The sequence below is a fragment of the Aspergillus costaricaensis genome, assembly GCF_003184835.1.
Source record: "Aspergillus costaricaensis CBS 115574 unplaced genomic scaffold BO79scaffold_20, whole genome shotgun sequence".
Taxonomy (NCBI): Eukaryota; Fungi; Ascomycota; class Eurotiomycetes; order Eurotiales; family Aspergillaceae; genus Aspergillus; species Aspergillus costaricensis.
The window spans coordinates 156,965-167,382 of NW_020291820.1; the positions used below are offsets into that span (position 1 = coordinate 156,965).

Here is a 10,418-nt window from a genome sequence, read left to right on the forward strand (position 1 = left end):
ATTCAAAGCTTGGCGCTTCAACCTGGTTCAAGGTGCGAACCAATCCAGACACATCGGTCGCGGTAGCACTGAAGCAGAAACGGTGGCGTTTCCTCCGCTCATTCAAAGTAAATGCAACACTGGCCACGTCCACCTTGGAAGCGTGTCTTGACAGATGTGTTGCCAGGTCCCGAGAATGCTCGGTGAGGCTTGTTTTTGAGGCTGCGCTCAAGATGATCGGAAATGCGACCTTCTGATTTCTTGCTGGTGACGATGATACATGACTGCGTCTCAGTGCATCCTCCCAGGGTATTAGCTCACAGCACAACAGCGCGCAGTTCGATCCTCCAGCACCGTAACTATTCACCAAAGCAGCGCGCTGAGAAACATTCCACTCCCGGAATTTTCGGGTGATCTCCATTCCATCCGACTCCAGTGCTGGAATTGCCGGGTTCAGACGACTGTGGTTCGCCTGAGGGGGGATGCCGCCGAATTTCATCATGGCCAACACTTTGAGAAGCCCAGCAACACCAGCAGCAGGCTCGCAGTGCCCAATGTTACCCTTTATGGAGCCGATAGACAACGGTGTTGCTCGTGAGGAGTCTCCCAGTACTGCCCGAATGCTCTCCATTTCGATGGGGTCTCCTGCCTGAGTTCCCGTTCCATGAGCCTCCACGTAGGTGACTTGAGAGGGCTTGAGACCTGACTTCTCAAAAAGACTTCTATAAAGGGCCTTTAGTGCTGTTGGTGATGGTACCGTGAGGGTGGTCGAAGTTCCTCCTTGGTTGGTAGCAATGCTAGGGATAACGCCAAAGATGTGATCCCCAGCACTGACCGCATCAGACAATTTCTTCAAAACGACCAACCCGGCGCCCTCAGAACGACAGTATCCATCAGCAGCGGCATCAAAAGGCTTACATTGGCCCGATTGACTAAGAAATCCCGCTTTTCCCAAGTCAAAGAAATTGCCTGCCGTGGTGAGTGCGCTTACTCCACCGGCTATTGCCATGGTACACTCTCCTGCCTGAATAGCGCGACACGCTCGATGGATGGCCACCAAGGACGAGGAGCATGCAGTATCAAGGACCTCAGCGGGACCAGACCAGCCATAGTAATAGCTGAGTCGGCCACACATGAAGGCGCGGATGGTACCCGTAGCTGTATATGCTGACGGGGCATGACAGGCGGTATTTTCCAGATATTCGTTCAGACTGCCTCCGATGAAGCAAGCAACTGGGTCTTCCGCGCTCCGCTGATGAGAGGTCAAGTACCCACTCGATTCTAAAGCCTCATAAGACAGCTCCAAAAGCATTTTTTGCTGGGGGTCCAGGCTGGCGGCTTCTCTGGCGTTGATGCCAAAGAAAGAATTGTCAAAACGTTTGATATCATCGACGAAGTTGCCAAAGAACTTTCTTTTCGCCATATGTTCATCCTGTAAAGTCCTGTAGCTCCGGCCGAGGTTGATTCTCTCGACTGGCACTTCTTCGTGAGTATCATGGCCTCTGGCAATCAAGTCCCAGAGTTCTTCAAGATTGTTTGCGCCCGGGAACCGGCACGAAAGTCCCACGATTGCGATAGCACTGTCAGCAAACTCCAGTATACTGGAGGGGGTTGCTTGAGAGTGAGATACAAGCAGTTGATTTGCTTTGAACTTAAAAGCCTTGAGGCGTTGCCTATTGAATGGCGACAAGGGCACACTATCATTGAGTCCGAAAATGACCAGCCGGTGAGCTGGACGTTCTGAGGCTTTGAGATCGAGAGCCACTTGGGTGACCAAGCCATACCAGTCGCAGCAGGATGCTAACATCATATTTATCATATCCTCCATGATTTCGGCATCAGTCAATGCCTTTCCGGTTATGTTCGATCGCACGGTGACCTGTAGTCGACTTTGCTGGGGCAGCTGAAAAATAGATGAATTTTTGTTGATAATGTCCATGAACTCTGGAACTACGTGCTCATTCTCTGGATTATGAGCCTTTCCAGTCACATCCATCTTGTCTGCTGGTAGACCGTTTTTCCGACAATACTCATACATGGCCGCTATAGATTTCGCATTTCCTATAAAACTAAGCGTGCGAGGCTCTGTAATTGTCGAAACATATGTCTGGTTCCAACGACACTGATCAGTATCTGATAGCTAACGGGCTTTTTGTTCTAGGTTTGCGAGCATCTTGGGGCTTACACGCGGAAACATTTTCGTGAACTCTTCCTCTTGGCCTTCATACTTGAGGCGGACGGCCAAGATGTTGGACTGGCTCGTGGTCCAATCATCCAAAGCCTCGATGTACGCTCCCATTCCCACCATTATTCGCAGAAATACCGCAGCATTGTCCATGATCTGCCCTTCATCCTTCGCGCAGGCTATGGAAAGAGCAGGCGGCTCTCCTGCACAACAGCCATGAATACCTCCTCCTTTCTGTATCTGGGCAATAAAGTCGGCGTGAGAGATACCATGGAAGTCCAGGTAGCGAAGGTACTCCCCCAACTGAAGAATCAGGAGCAAGGGTAGGGCGATGATTCCCGTGCGAGCTTCGGAGACCGGGGCAGAGGGGCCCCCATTGGCCCAGTCCTTCAGCAGGCGTACATAGTTTTCAGCATTGGGCAGATTTCGCACATCCTCTCGATGGACAGCGAATAGATGCAACACGTCAGTCAGGGAGGCCACATGATGAAGCAAGGTTTTCCCGTGGGGATGTTTGCTCAGAAATATGTATAGGGCGCTGAGATCGGCAGGGTCTGGTGCTCGACTCTGGGGGTTGAAAAAGGCAGCCGAGGCCTGAATCGGGTCTATCGCAGCGGTCATAGTGACTTGGTGGTAATTGATGACATGGCTGCAAATCGTGTCACCCAGAATTTTTCATGTTTCTTTCTGAAGACACTTGCTTATTTCTATGTTAACTGGGGTGCAATGGTTGGTAGCCGATGCCCTCCGGATGGTTTCTGGTTCGAAGGAAGGGGGTTGTTACCGCCGGTGCATTATCTTATTGCTATTTGACCGACCGGCACCGGAAAAATTGGAGGAATCTCGAGGAAAGAGAAAAGGGACGAGTGAGAATAAATGCATATATTGATACAGAGCTACCTTTCCTTACTCTTAAACATGTATCTCATCTTCACCTCTTCAGGCTGGGCTATGCTGGTTGTGGCGGTGGCCGCAGCGATGATGGGAATATTGGCATACCGACTGTGACTGGACCCTCTGGCTCGATTTCCTGGTCCTCGACTCTGCGCATGACAAACAACAGAGAAGCGCTGTAGACATGTCTTCGCAAATGAATCTTCGTACGAGTGGAGTAAATTTGCTGTAGATTGGATGGAGAGGAGATCAGGAAGGTGAAGAGGTCAGGTGATTTTTCTGTCTACAGAGAATTATCTATTAACTATAAATGGCTATAGTAATAGCCTATGCTGCAGAATGTTATTCGGTGCAGACATTTATTACTACAAAGTACTAGAGATTTCTTGTGACATTCTACGTCATGCCTCTCTCCCAGACTTAGTCTTCCTAACTATCCACAGATACCACATGATCTAACAGCTACGCTATACGCTACTAGTTGGATTAACTCAATGGCTGATAATATTTAGCCATGAAGGAATCAAGATATGTGACTAGGTACATGGACCTTGGTCATCTCCATCTCATTTCTGATATTAGTCCTTTTGCGCCGGTCGCTTAGCCACGACCACCACCCGCGGAAATGAAAGGGCGGCCCCGTTCACTGACTCCTGATAGCCAGCCTGGAGGAGCTGGGTGAACCTCATCGCAGCCTCGTGCTCGCCCTGGACTGCCAGTCTGGTTGCAGACTCCTCAAAACAAATGCAGATCATTAAAGGCCCGAACCATCTCCGGGGGTTCATCGTAGTGATCGATAGTCACCTCCTAGAAACCAACTTCAGCCAGCAGCCGCGGCAGATCCAAAGCCCAATAATGGCGACCATCAGCATACGAGCCCACACAAATCTCCTCCAAGGCTGGTGCAGCAATGCCACAAGCTACATCGGCCACCTTCCTAAGCACCGTTGGCGTGGTGGGGATCGAGGGTGGATGCTATAGCCGAAGACTTGGCGCCATAGGAAATGCTGCAAGTTCAGGCGGATGACCGACCGGTGATTCTGTTGGAGAGCATAGCCTAGCCCGTCTGCGAGATGAAAGCTGGCTGGCGAGGAAGAGGAGGGCGTGTGGGGTGAGTCGGAGCTAGGCATCGTACGCGGGAAAGAAGGGATAGATTGTAGTTCTGACAGTGATTGAACAGCAGTACCTGCTAGGTTCTGTATATCAAATATGACTTCAGCCTCACTTTTCTCCCTGATATGGTTCATCTATAAGCATACAACGTTACATCGTGCCTGGATGCCCGACAAATAAAGTCTTAGTATAACTTAGTATACTATTAGCCCGTGTCTAGCCTGTTCTCGCTTACTCCGTAGATATTGCAATCGACCAATCAATTGAATGGGACAGGGTAGACTAAAGCTTCCAAACGATAAGCGAGTGGCTGTAAAGTTAGCTCGTCCTTCCAGCCTTCTTATGCAAGTCCTGTTCCTGGACTGGTCTCATCTCAATAAGCGGCAGGTATTGCAAGGACTGGCTCTTCTGCTGCACCAAGGTCGAGGCCAGGGAACTTGACATCCGTCTTTTTCCGGCCACTGTTCTCTGCTGGAGTGACTTTCTGGTCAGCTGATAAGGGCAATGTCGGTCCTTTCCACTCGCAGACGATAGAGATGGTCTTTTTCCAGGGTGGTATGGAGTCACATGGTTGGCAGGCAGGACGCGATTAGTGCCTGCACGGATTCAATCATGCTCCAGTACTAACATATTACAGGTCATTATTTGTATCCTGCTTTGAGGTTTAACTTTTCTTGCAAACCCGGGGAATTTTGCTCTTTTTCACATAGCTCCAAAACCCACCGGGTCTCCCTACCGGAGGAATGATGCCTGTCTGTGATACCCGCCGGGCAAATTCCCCGGATAATACAGGAGGACCTGGGATACCTTGTCTTTCTATTGCAGCTGGTTACTCCGTCAACTTCTGAGGTATGACAAATGTAAGCAAAAAATGGAAATAGAAAATCAGGCACTCGACAAGGGTCTCCGTTTCTCGTACACTTGTTTTTTCCTCCTGCCTCAGCCTGTACATTTCCATTGACTTCGGTATGTTTGAAAGGCCAGCAGTCCGAGATTATTTTCGTTGAGATAGTAGACAATTGAAACCACAATAAGAGGCTTAAAGTTGCTAGACCGGTAGCTCTGTCCTACATTCATTCGCGTGAGCACTGTGGTCATGAGCAGGCTTTGTTCAGCTCGTTAAGTCTGTCTGAGAGGCCTATCCGCCGTGGCGACCGGTAGATTCATTGAAGCCGAAGAAACCGGCTCGTAGTAGAAGCATGGCACAACATTAGCCTTGTCGATTTGGATTGGTGGCTGCACTGCCGTGATCAGGTAACAAGGAAAAGTGATCAGTGGAATGAGCTAGTGAGGGAAAGGCCGCCACCGCGCAAAATATTCAAGGATAGGCTACATCCCCATGGATATCATTCACCTCAAAGAACATCCATCACTCAAGACGTGCGTGTAGTATTGTGCTCTATTGTTGGGCACCATCTATACTTCAATTGCTCCCTTTGTTCGCTCTGATAGTTCTGCCAGCACGCTGCGAATGCCCTTGACGGTCTTTTCCGCTTGACACATTATGGTCCGCACGAGGAAGGACATTTCACCCGTGCTCTGGTGCAAGATTCCCTCCCCATGGAGCATCCGCCCGCTCACACAAAGGTCGGCTGGAAGGCCAAGAAGAGCCTCGGTCTCTCCAAGATGATGAACACAGATCTGCAGGACGAACTTGAGCTGGAAGCGGTAATAAGACGACAGTGAAACGCCGCCAATGTGCAGCATTGGGAAAAGAACGAAAATATCAGAAGGTGAGAATTCATGAGATGGGCAGTCGCTAAGCTTCATCAGGGCGAAATTCATCTCTTGGTAAAGGGCGTAATGAAGCTGCGTCAAACGAATGTACGCTGACAGGACCTGCAAGATCATGGCTGTGTCTGACAATATGGGGTCCAGACCATCAAGCGCTTCTAGCATCGATCTGGCTTCACTAAGAACGCGATGTAATTCAACGGAGCTCTCAATCACATTGGCTGCTAGCTGTTCCAGCCGTGGCATGGGGTTATTTGCCGTGTCCGAGTCTATGGAGGAGAGCGATTTGATTTGGCTCGCAAGCTTTACGCTGAGTGCGCAGAGCTGCTGGATGACACTCCCTGCAATGGGAGGAACAATGAGCTCGCATTCTATGGGTTTGGTGCCTGTGCCTGGCTGGCTGCATTCCGTAACCAATAAAGGGCTGTCTCTAATGACTGGTTGATCCGTCATGAAATCTACTTGTTGGCGATTGCTGTCCGTTGGCAGCGGATGGGAGGCGCCTTCAACATACGTCCTGGATGTATCCCCGTCATCCCAAGTTCCAAGCCCGGGTATCGTGGGCAATGAATTACTGAAAAGCGGTATCAGCGTCTCTGAATCGTCTGTAACCGCATCGAGAAGCATGGCCTCGAAGCTTGGCTGGGCGTCATCTGTGCCTTCCAAGGTGCCATCATTCTCCTGGAGATCTCTAGAGCCGCCAAGGGAGTCTGAATACGGCCGGCGATGTTGATGTTGGTGCTTTTTCTGTTGCTGTTGCCGTCGCCTTCTTTGTTGTTGCTGGTTCTGTTGTTCACCCCGATTACTGCTCGCGAGTCTCCAGCCGCCCGACGTATCTTTCATGCCCTGGTGTTGTGTTGGTGGTCTTCCTGCTTTTCGGGCCATGCTGAACACACACAGCGCGCCAGCTGCCAGGCACCGGTGACACGATGATTTGGTGGGTTTCCGAATGCACCGCATTTTCTGGCCATGGCACCGGTCGCATGCAGCCCGTTTCACAGCACTCATGCTGGGAAAAGTGGAATAAATCGCAAATTATGTCGGGCGGTCGGGCGAACTGGACAATTATATTGGGTTCACGTCATATCAGGGAGGGGAATCAATTTGTTAAGCGCAGTGTGAGATATACGAGTCCACAAAATGGATTGTGTATGCGTCGTGGTCGTGGTGGTGGGGGCGGGCAGATCTCTATAGTTTGAAAATATAATGGGTGAGGAAGTTTTGGGATACTCTTCTTTTCAGGTCAGGGAGCAAGAATCGGTCTATAAAGATGGCAAGCTGTGCAGGAACTGTATTATCTGTAGCTTCGCGGTTGTTCAGTCGCTTAGCAAACTTCCCTAGAAAAGACGGCGCAAAGACGAGTACAACAGAAGAGACCACTCATAGCACAACGCGCATTTGCTTGTGGATGTAAACCTGGCTAAGAGTATGGGCTCACTAACCTATTACACGAGCCGGCAGAAAAAAGGTATAGACCTGATAGATCCATACAAGTAAATGACTACCAAAGCTTCGAAAGTGGCTGAGGTCAAAGCTAATAAGTACCTACAGCAAGCCCGTCAGCCAAATAAGAACCCTGAAGATGGGGGAATGGAAGGGGGGGGAAGCAGTCACCATCAGAATTCGCGCCTATTTCTCGAGTCTCCGAATGATTGTAAGCGCCAATCTACTAAAGAGATAGCTCCGTTCCCTATGTTAGAGACCTACTTTAATTAGTGTGTTATGCACGCTGGACTGCAGGTACCTCGACTTCAACAGGTCAAGCTGAGCTTGTTTGGGTCTTAGTATCTGCGGTGTCCTACTTCCCTTGCTGCCCAGCTGAGCCACGGAATGAAGGATGGTATGTCGTAGACAAATAACTCCATAAGTGGTCAACCATTCCAGAAAAGATTCTTGCATAATCCAATGTGTAATCCTATCGTCACCCAACGCTATGGCCATCTTTGTTATCTTACTCTTGGTGCGAGGGGGGAAGGAAGGAAGAAGGAAGAAGGACGATGGAAGTGACAAGTCAGTACTTCAGGGCCTTCCCAATGGGGTTACTAAATGGGGTAAGGCAAGGCGTTGTTTGTTATAGTGACACAACAGATTGTCTGCTTGGTAACCGCAAGAGTAAATAGTTCAATCGGTGCCGTATGCGTTGCAGTTGCTCAATAGTAAAGAAAAACATTTCTGCATGTGCTGATTGGCCCACATCACCTGACTTCTGCGGCTTTACAAGCTCTTTGTCGTCTTCCTCCTGGACTTCCTACTTTTAGAACCAACTTTATGTGTTTTGATCCGATCAGAAATTCACACTGCCCTTTGGCATCTCAGAAAAAGATTTCTTCTGGATGCTGCCTAGAACACAGTTCTGTGTATTTTGAAGAGGCATTCGAAATCCGTGTGAAATGAAAATTCCCGAAATCGGCTGGCTGCTCCCTTGCAGCAGCAGTCGGGTTGCTTGGGCATAGCGCCTCAGGCTCTCGAAACCCGTATGTCATGGCTGCAGTGCTCTTAGCATGGGAACGGAATGGAGACAGCAAACACAGCGTAGATATAGCTGTGAGGGGACTGTGGCATTCTTCTAGTGTGAAGTTTACCAATATGGAAGCAGTCCCTTGGGGAGTATCAGCGATACCCTCGAGCATCGATCCCATTAATCGAGACCCGACTAATCCACCCTTTATTGAATCTTCAGGCATACAAGACATATCCCTCACCGATCTTCCACTTGTCTGTCTGGCCTTCTTATGCCTTACCAGCCCTGTCGGTCAATGCTTGTAACGCTCAAGTAGCAAGGCGTTACGGCATCAGGACATAGACTGACCCTAATAAACGCATTGTTGTCAACACCTTATAGGTGTAGAAACCGGAAAGCAAAATATGCGCTGAAAGCAAAGGTGCTCAGGATGTGGATGCCGGCATCTACTATAATATTTCCAGATCCGGGGGTTTTACTGTAGCCGCCTCAAACTCGCCGGCCTACTCCCCGAACATTCCTGTCAAAGGGACCATCCGATAGCACTTGAGCTTATTTGATCGAATTCCTCTGTGAACTGTTTTCATCGCGCTTGTTCTTCCATGACAATACTCATCGGGCATTGAGGTGGAGAAGTCGAAAGGACACCCAATGCAGAGCTCCAATTTCGAGCCAATTGCCGTCATCGGGTTTGGCCTTAAGCTCCCTCAACAAGCATCGACTTCAGCAGGCTTTTGGGATCTTCTCATCCAAGGCCGTTCGGCACGTACAGAAACTCCTACTGATCGGTTCAATGCTGAGGCTTTCTATAAGGCAACGGCTGCTGGTGACAGACAAAGAGTGGGCACAGTATGTTGAAAGATAAACTTGTGGTATGAAAGTTGAGCAGGAGATAATTATAGATACAGATAAAAACTAGACATGGGCATTACATTGCCGAATCCTTGGACCGCTTCGATGCTCCCTTTTTCTCCATATCTCCCCATGAAGCAGAATGCATGGATCCACAGCAGCGATGGCTCCTCGAAGTGGCATATCATGCACTGGAGAATGGTACGCATTCGTATGCTCCTCAGCATAGGCAGGCTGCTAACGACAAACAACAGCAGGCCTTAGCATTGAAGAAGTAGATGGGTCGAATACATCAGCATTCGTAGGCAACTTCATGAACGATTTCGAAACGATGCTGCACAAGGATTTGGACATGCCGAGCACCTACCATGCTACAGGAAAGGCTAGTGCTATCCTTGCCAATCGGATCAGCTGGTTTTACAACCTCAAGGGCCCCAGTGTCGCAATCAACACAGCTTGTTCCAGCAGTCTGGTTGCCCTACATCTGGCGTGTGAGAGCCTCCGTACCGGAGAAACAAGCATGGTAGGTTTCATGATGGGTAATCATATCCGAGCATCTGTCTTATCGGCTTTCTCCCTAGGGTCTTGTCTGCGGCAGCAATCTCCTTTTTACCCCAGAGACCACGGCCGGATTATCCAACCTCAACTTCCTCTCACCGGATGGTATATGCTACGCATTCGATGAACGAGCAAATGGTTACGCTCGTGGGGAAGGCATTGCATGTCTTGTAATCAAGCCGCTCTCTGCCGCTCTAAGCAACCAAGATCCCATTCGGGCCCTTATTCGAGGAACCGGAGTGAATTCGGATGGTCGGACTCCCGGAATCTCCCAACCAAGTCCCAGCGCTCAGATTGATTTGATCCGAGGTACTTATGCTCGCTTTGGCCTCGCGCTCGATCAAACTCGTTATTTTGAGGCGCACGGGACCGGCACTCAAGTGGGGGACCCCATTGAGGCAGATGCCATTGCGACGGTGTTTTGTTCAGGACAACATGACGGACGACCCATCTATGTAGGTGCACTGAAATCCAATGTTGGCCACCTTGAGGGTGCCAGCGGACTAGCAGCGGTGATCAAGGCTATCTTGGTGCTAGAGCGTGGCGTCATTCCCCCTAATATCTGGCATGAGAGACGGAATCCGGCAATCAAGGAAGAATGGGGGTTGCATTTCCCTACAACCTCAATTCCGTGGCCCGAAA

General features: G+C 49.8%; 3 protein-coding genes across 3 annotated transcripts; all 3 read right to left on the reverse strand.

Moving 5' to 3' along the window:
- Positions 1-296: 296 nt before the first annotated feature.
- Positions 297-1,291, reverse strand: BO79DRAFT_229471 (beta-ketoacyl [acyl carrier protein] synthase domain-containing protein; the record flags this gene model as incomplete). Its single annotated transcript, XM_025684043.1, has 2 exons — positions 297-338; positions 593-1,291. 2 exons carry the CDS (start codon positions 1,289-1,291, stop codon positions 297-299), a joined length of 741 nt encoding a protein of 246 aa, XP_025538385.1.
- A 2,624-nt stretch (positions 1,292-3,915) lies between these two features.
- On the reverse strand, positions 3,916-4,205 carry BO79DRAFT_268601 (uncharacterized protein). Its single transcript, XM_025687127.1, has one exon. It carries the CDS (start codon positions 4,186-4,188, stop codon positions 3,979-3,981), a length of 210 nt encoding a protein of 69 aa, XP_025538386.1. The 5' UTR covers positions 4,189-4,205; the 3' UTR covers positions 3,916-3,978.
- A 1,382-nt stretch (positions 4,206-5,587) lies between these two features.
- Positions 5,588-6,790, reverse strand: BO79DRAFT_256155 (uncharacterized protein; the record flags this gene model as incomplete). Its single annotated transcript, XM_025686179.1, has 1 exon — positions 5,588-6,790. One exon carries the CDS (start codon positions 6,788-6,790, stop codon positions 5,588-5,590), a length of 1,203 nt encoding a protein of 400 aa, XP_025538387.1.
- Positions 6,791-10,418: the final 3,628 nt, after the last annotated feature.

Coding starts and splice junctions, on each gene's coding strand:
- BO79DRAFT_268601 (XM_025687127.1), bottom strand. CDS start 4,188: ATGCCTAGCTCCGACTCACCCCACACGCCCTCCTCTTCCTCGCCAGCC.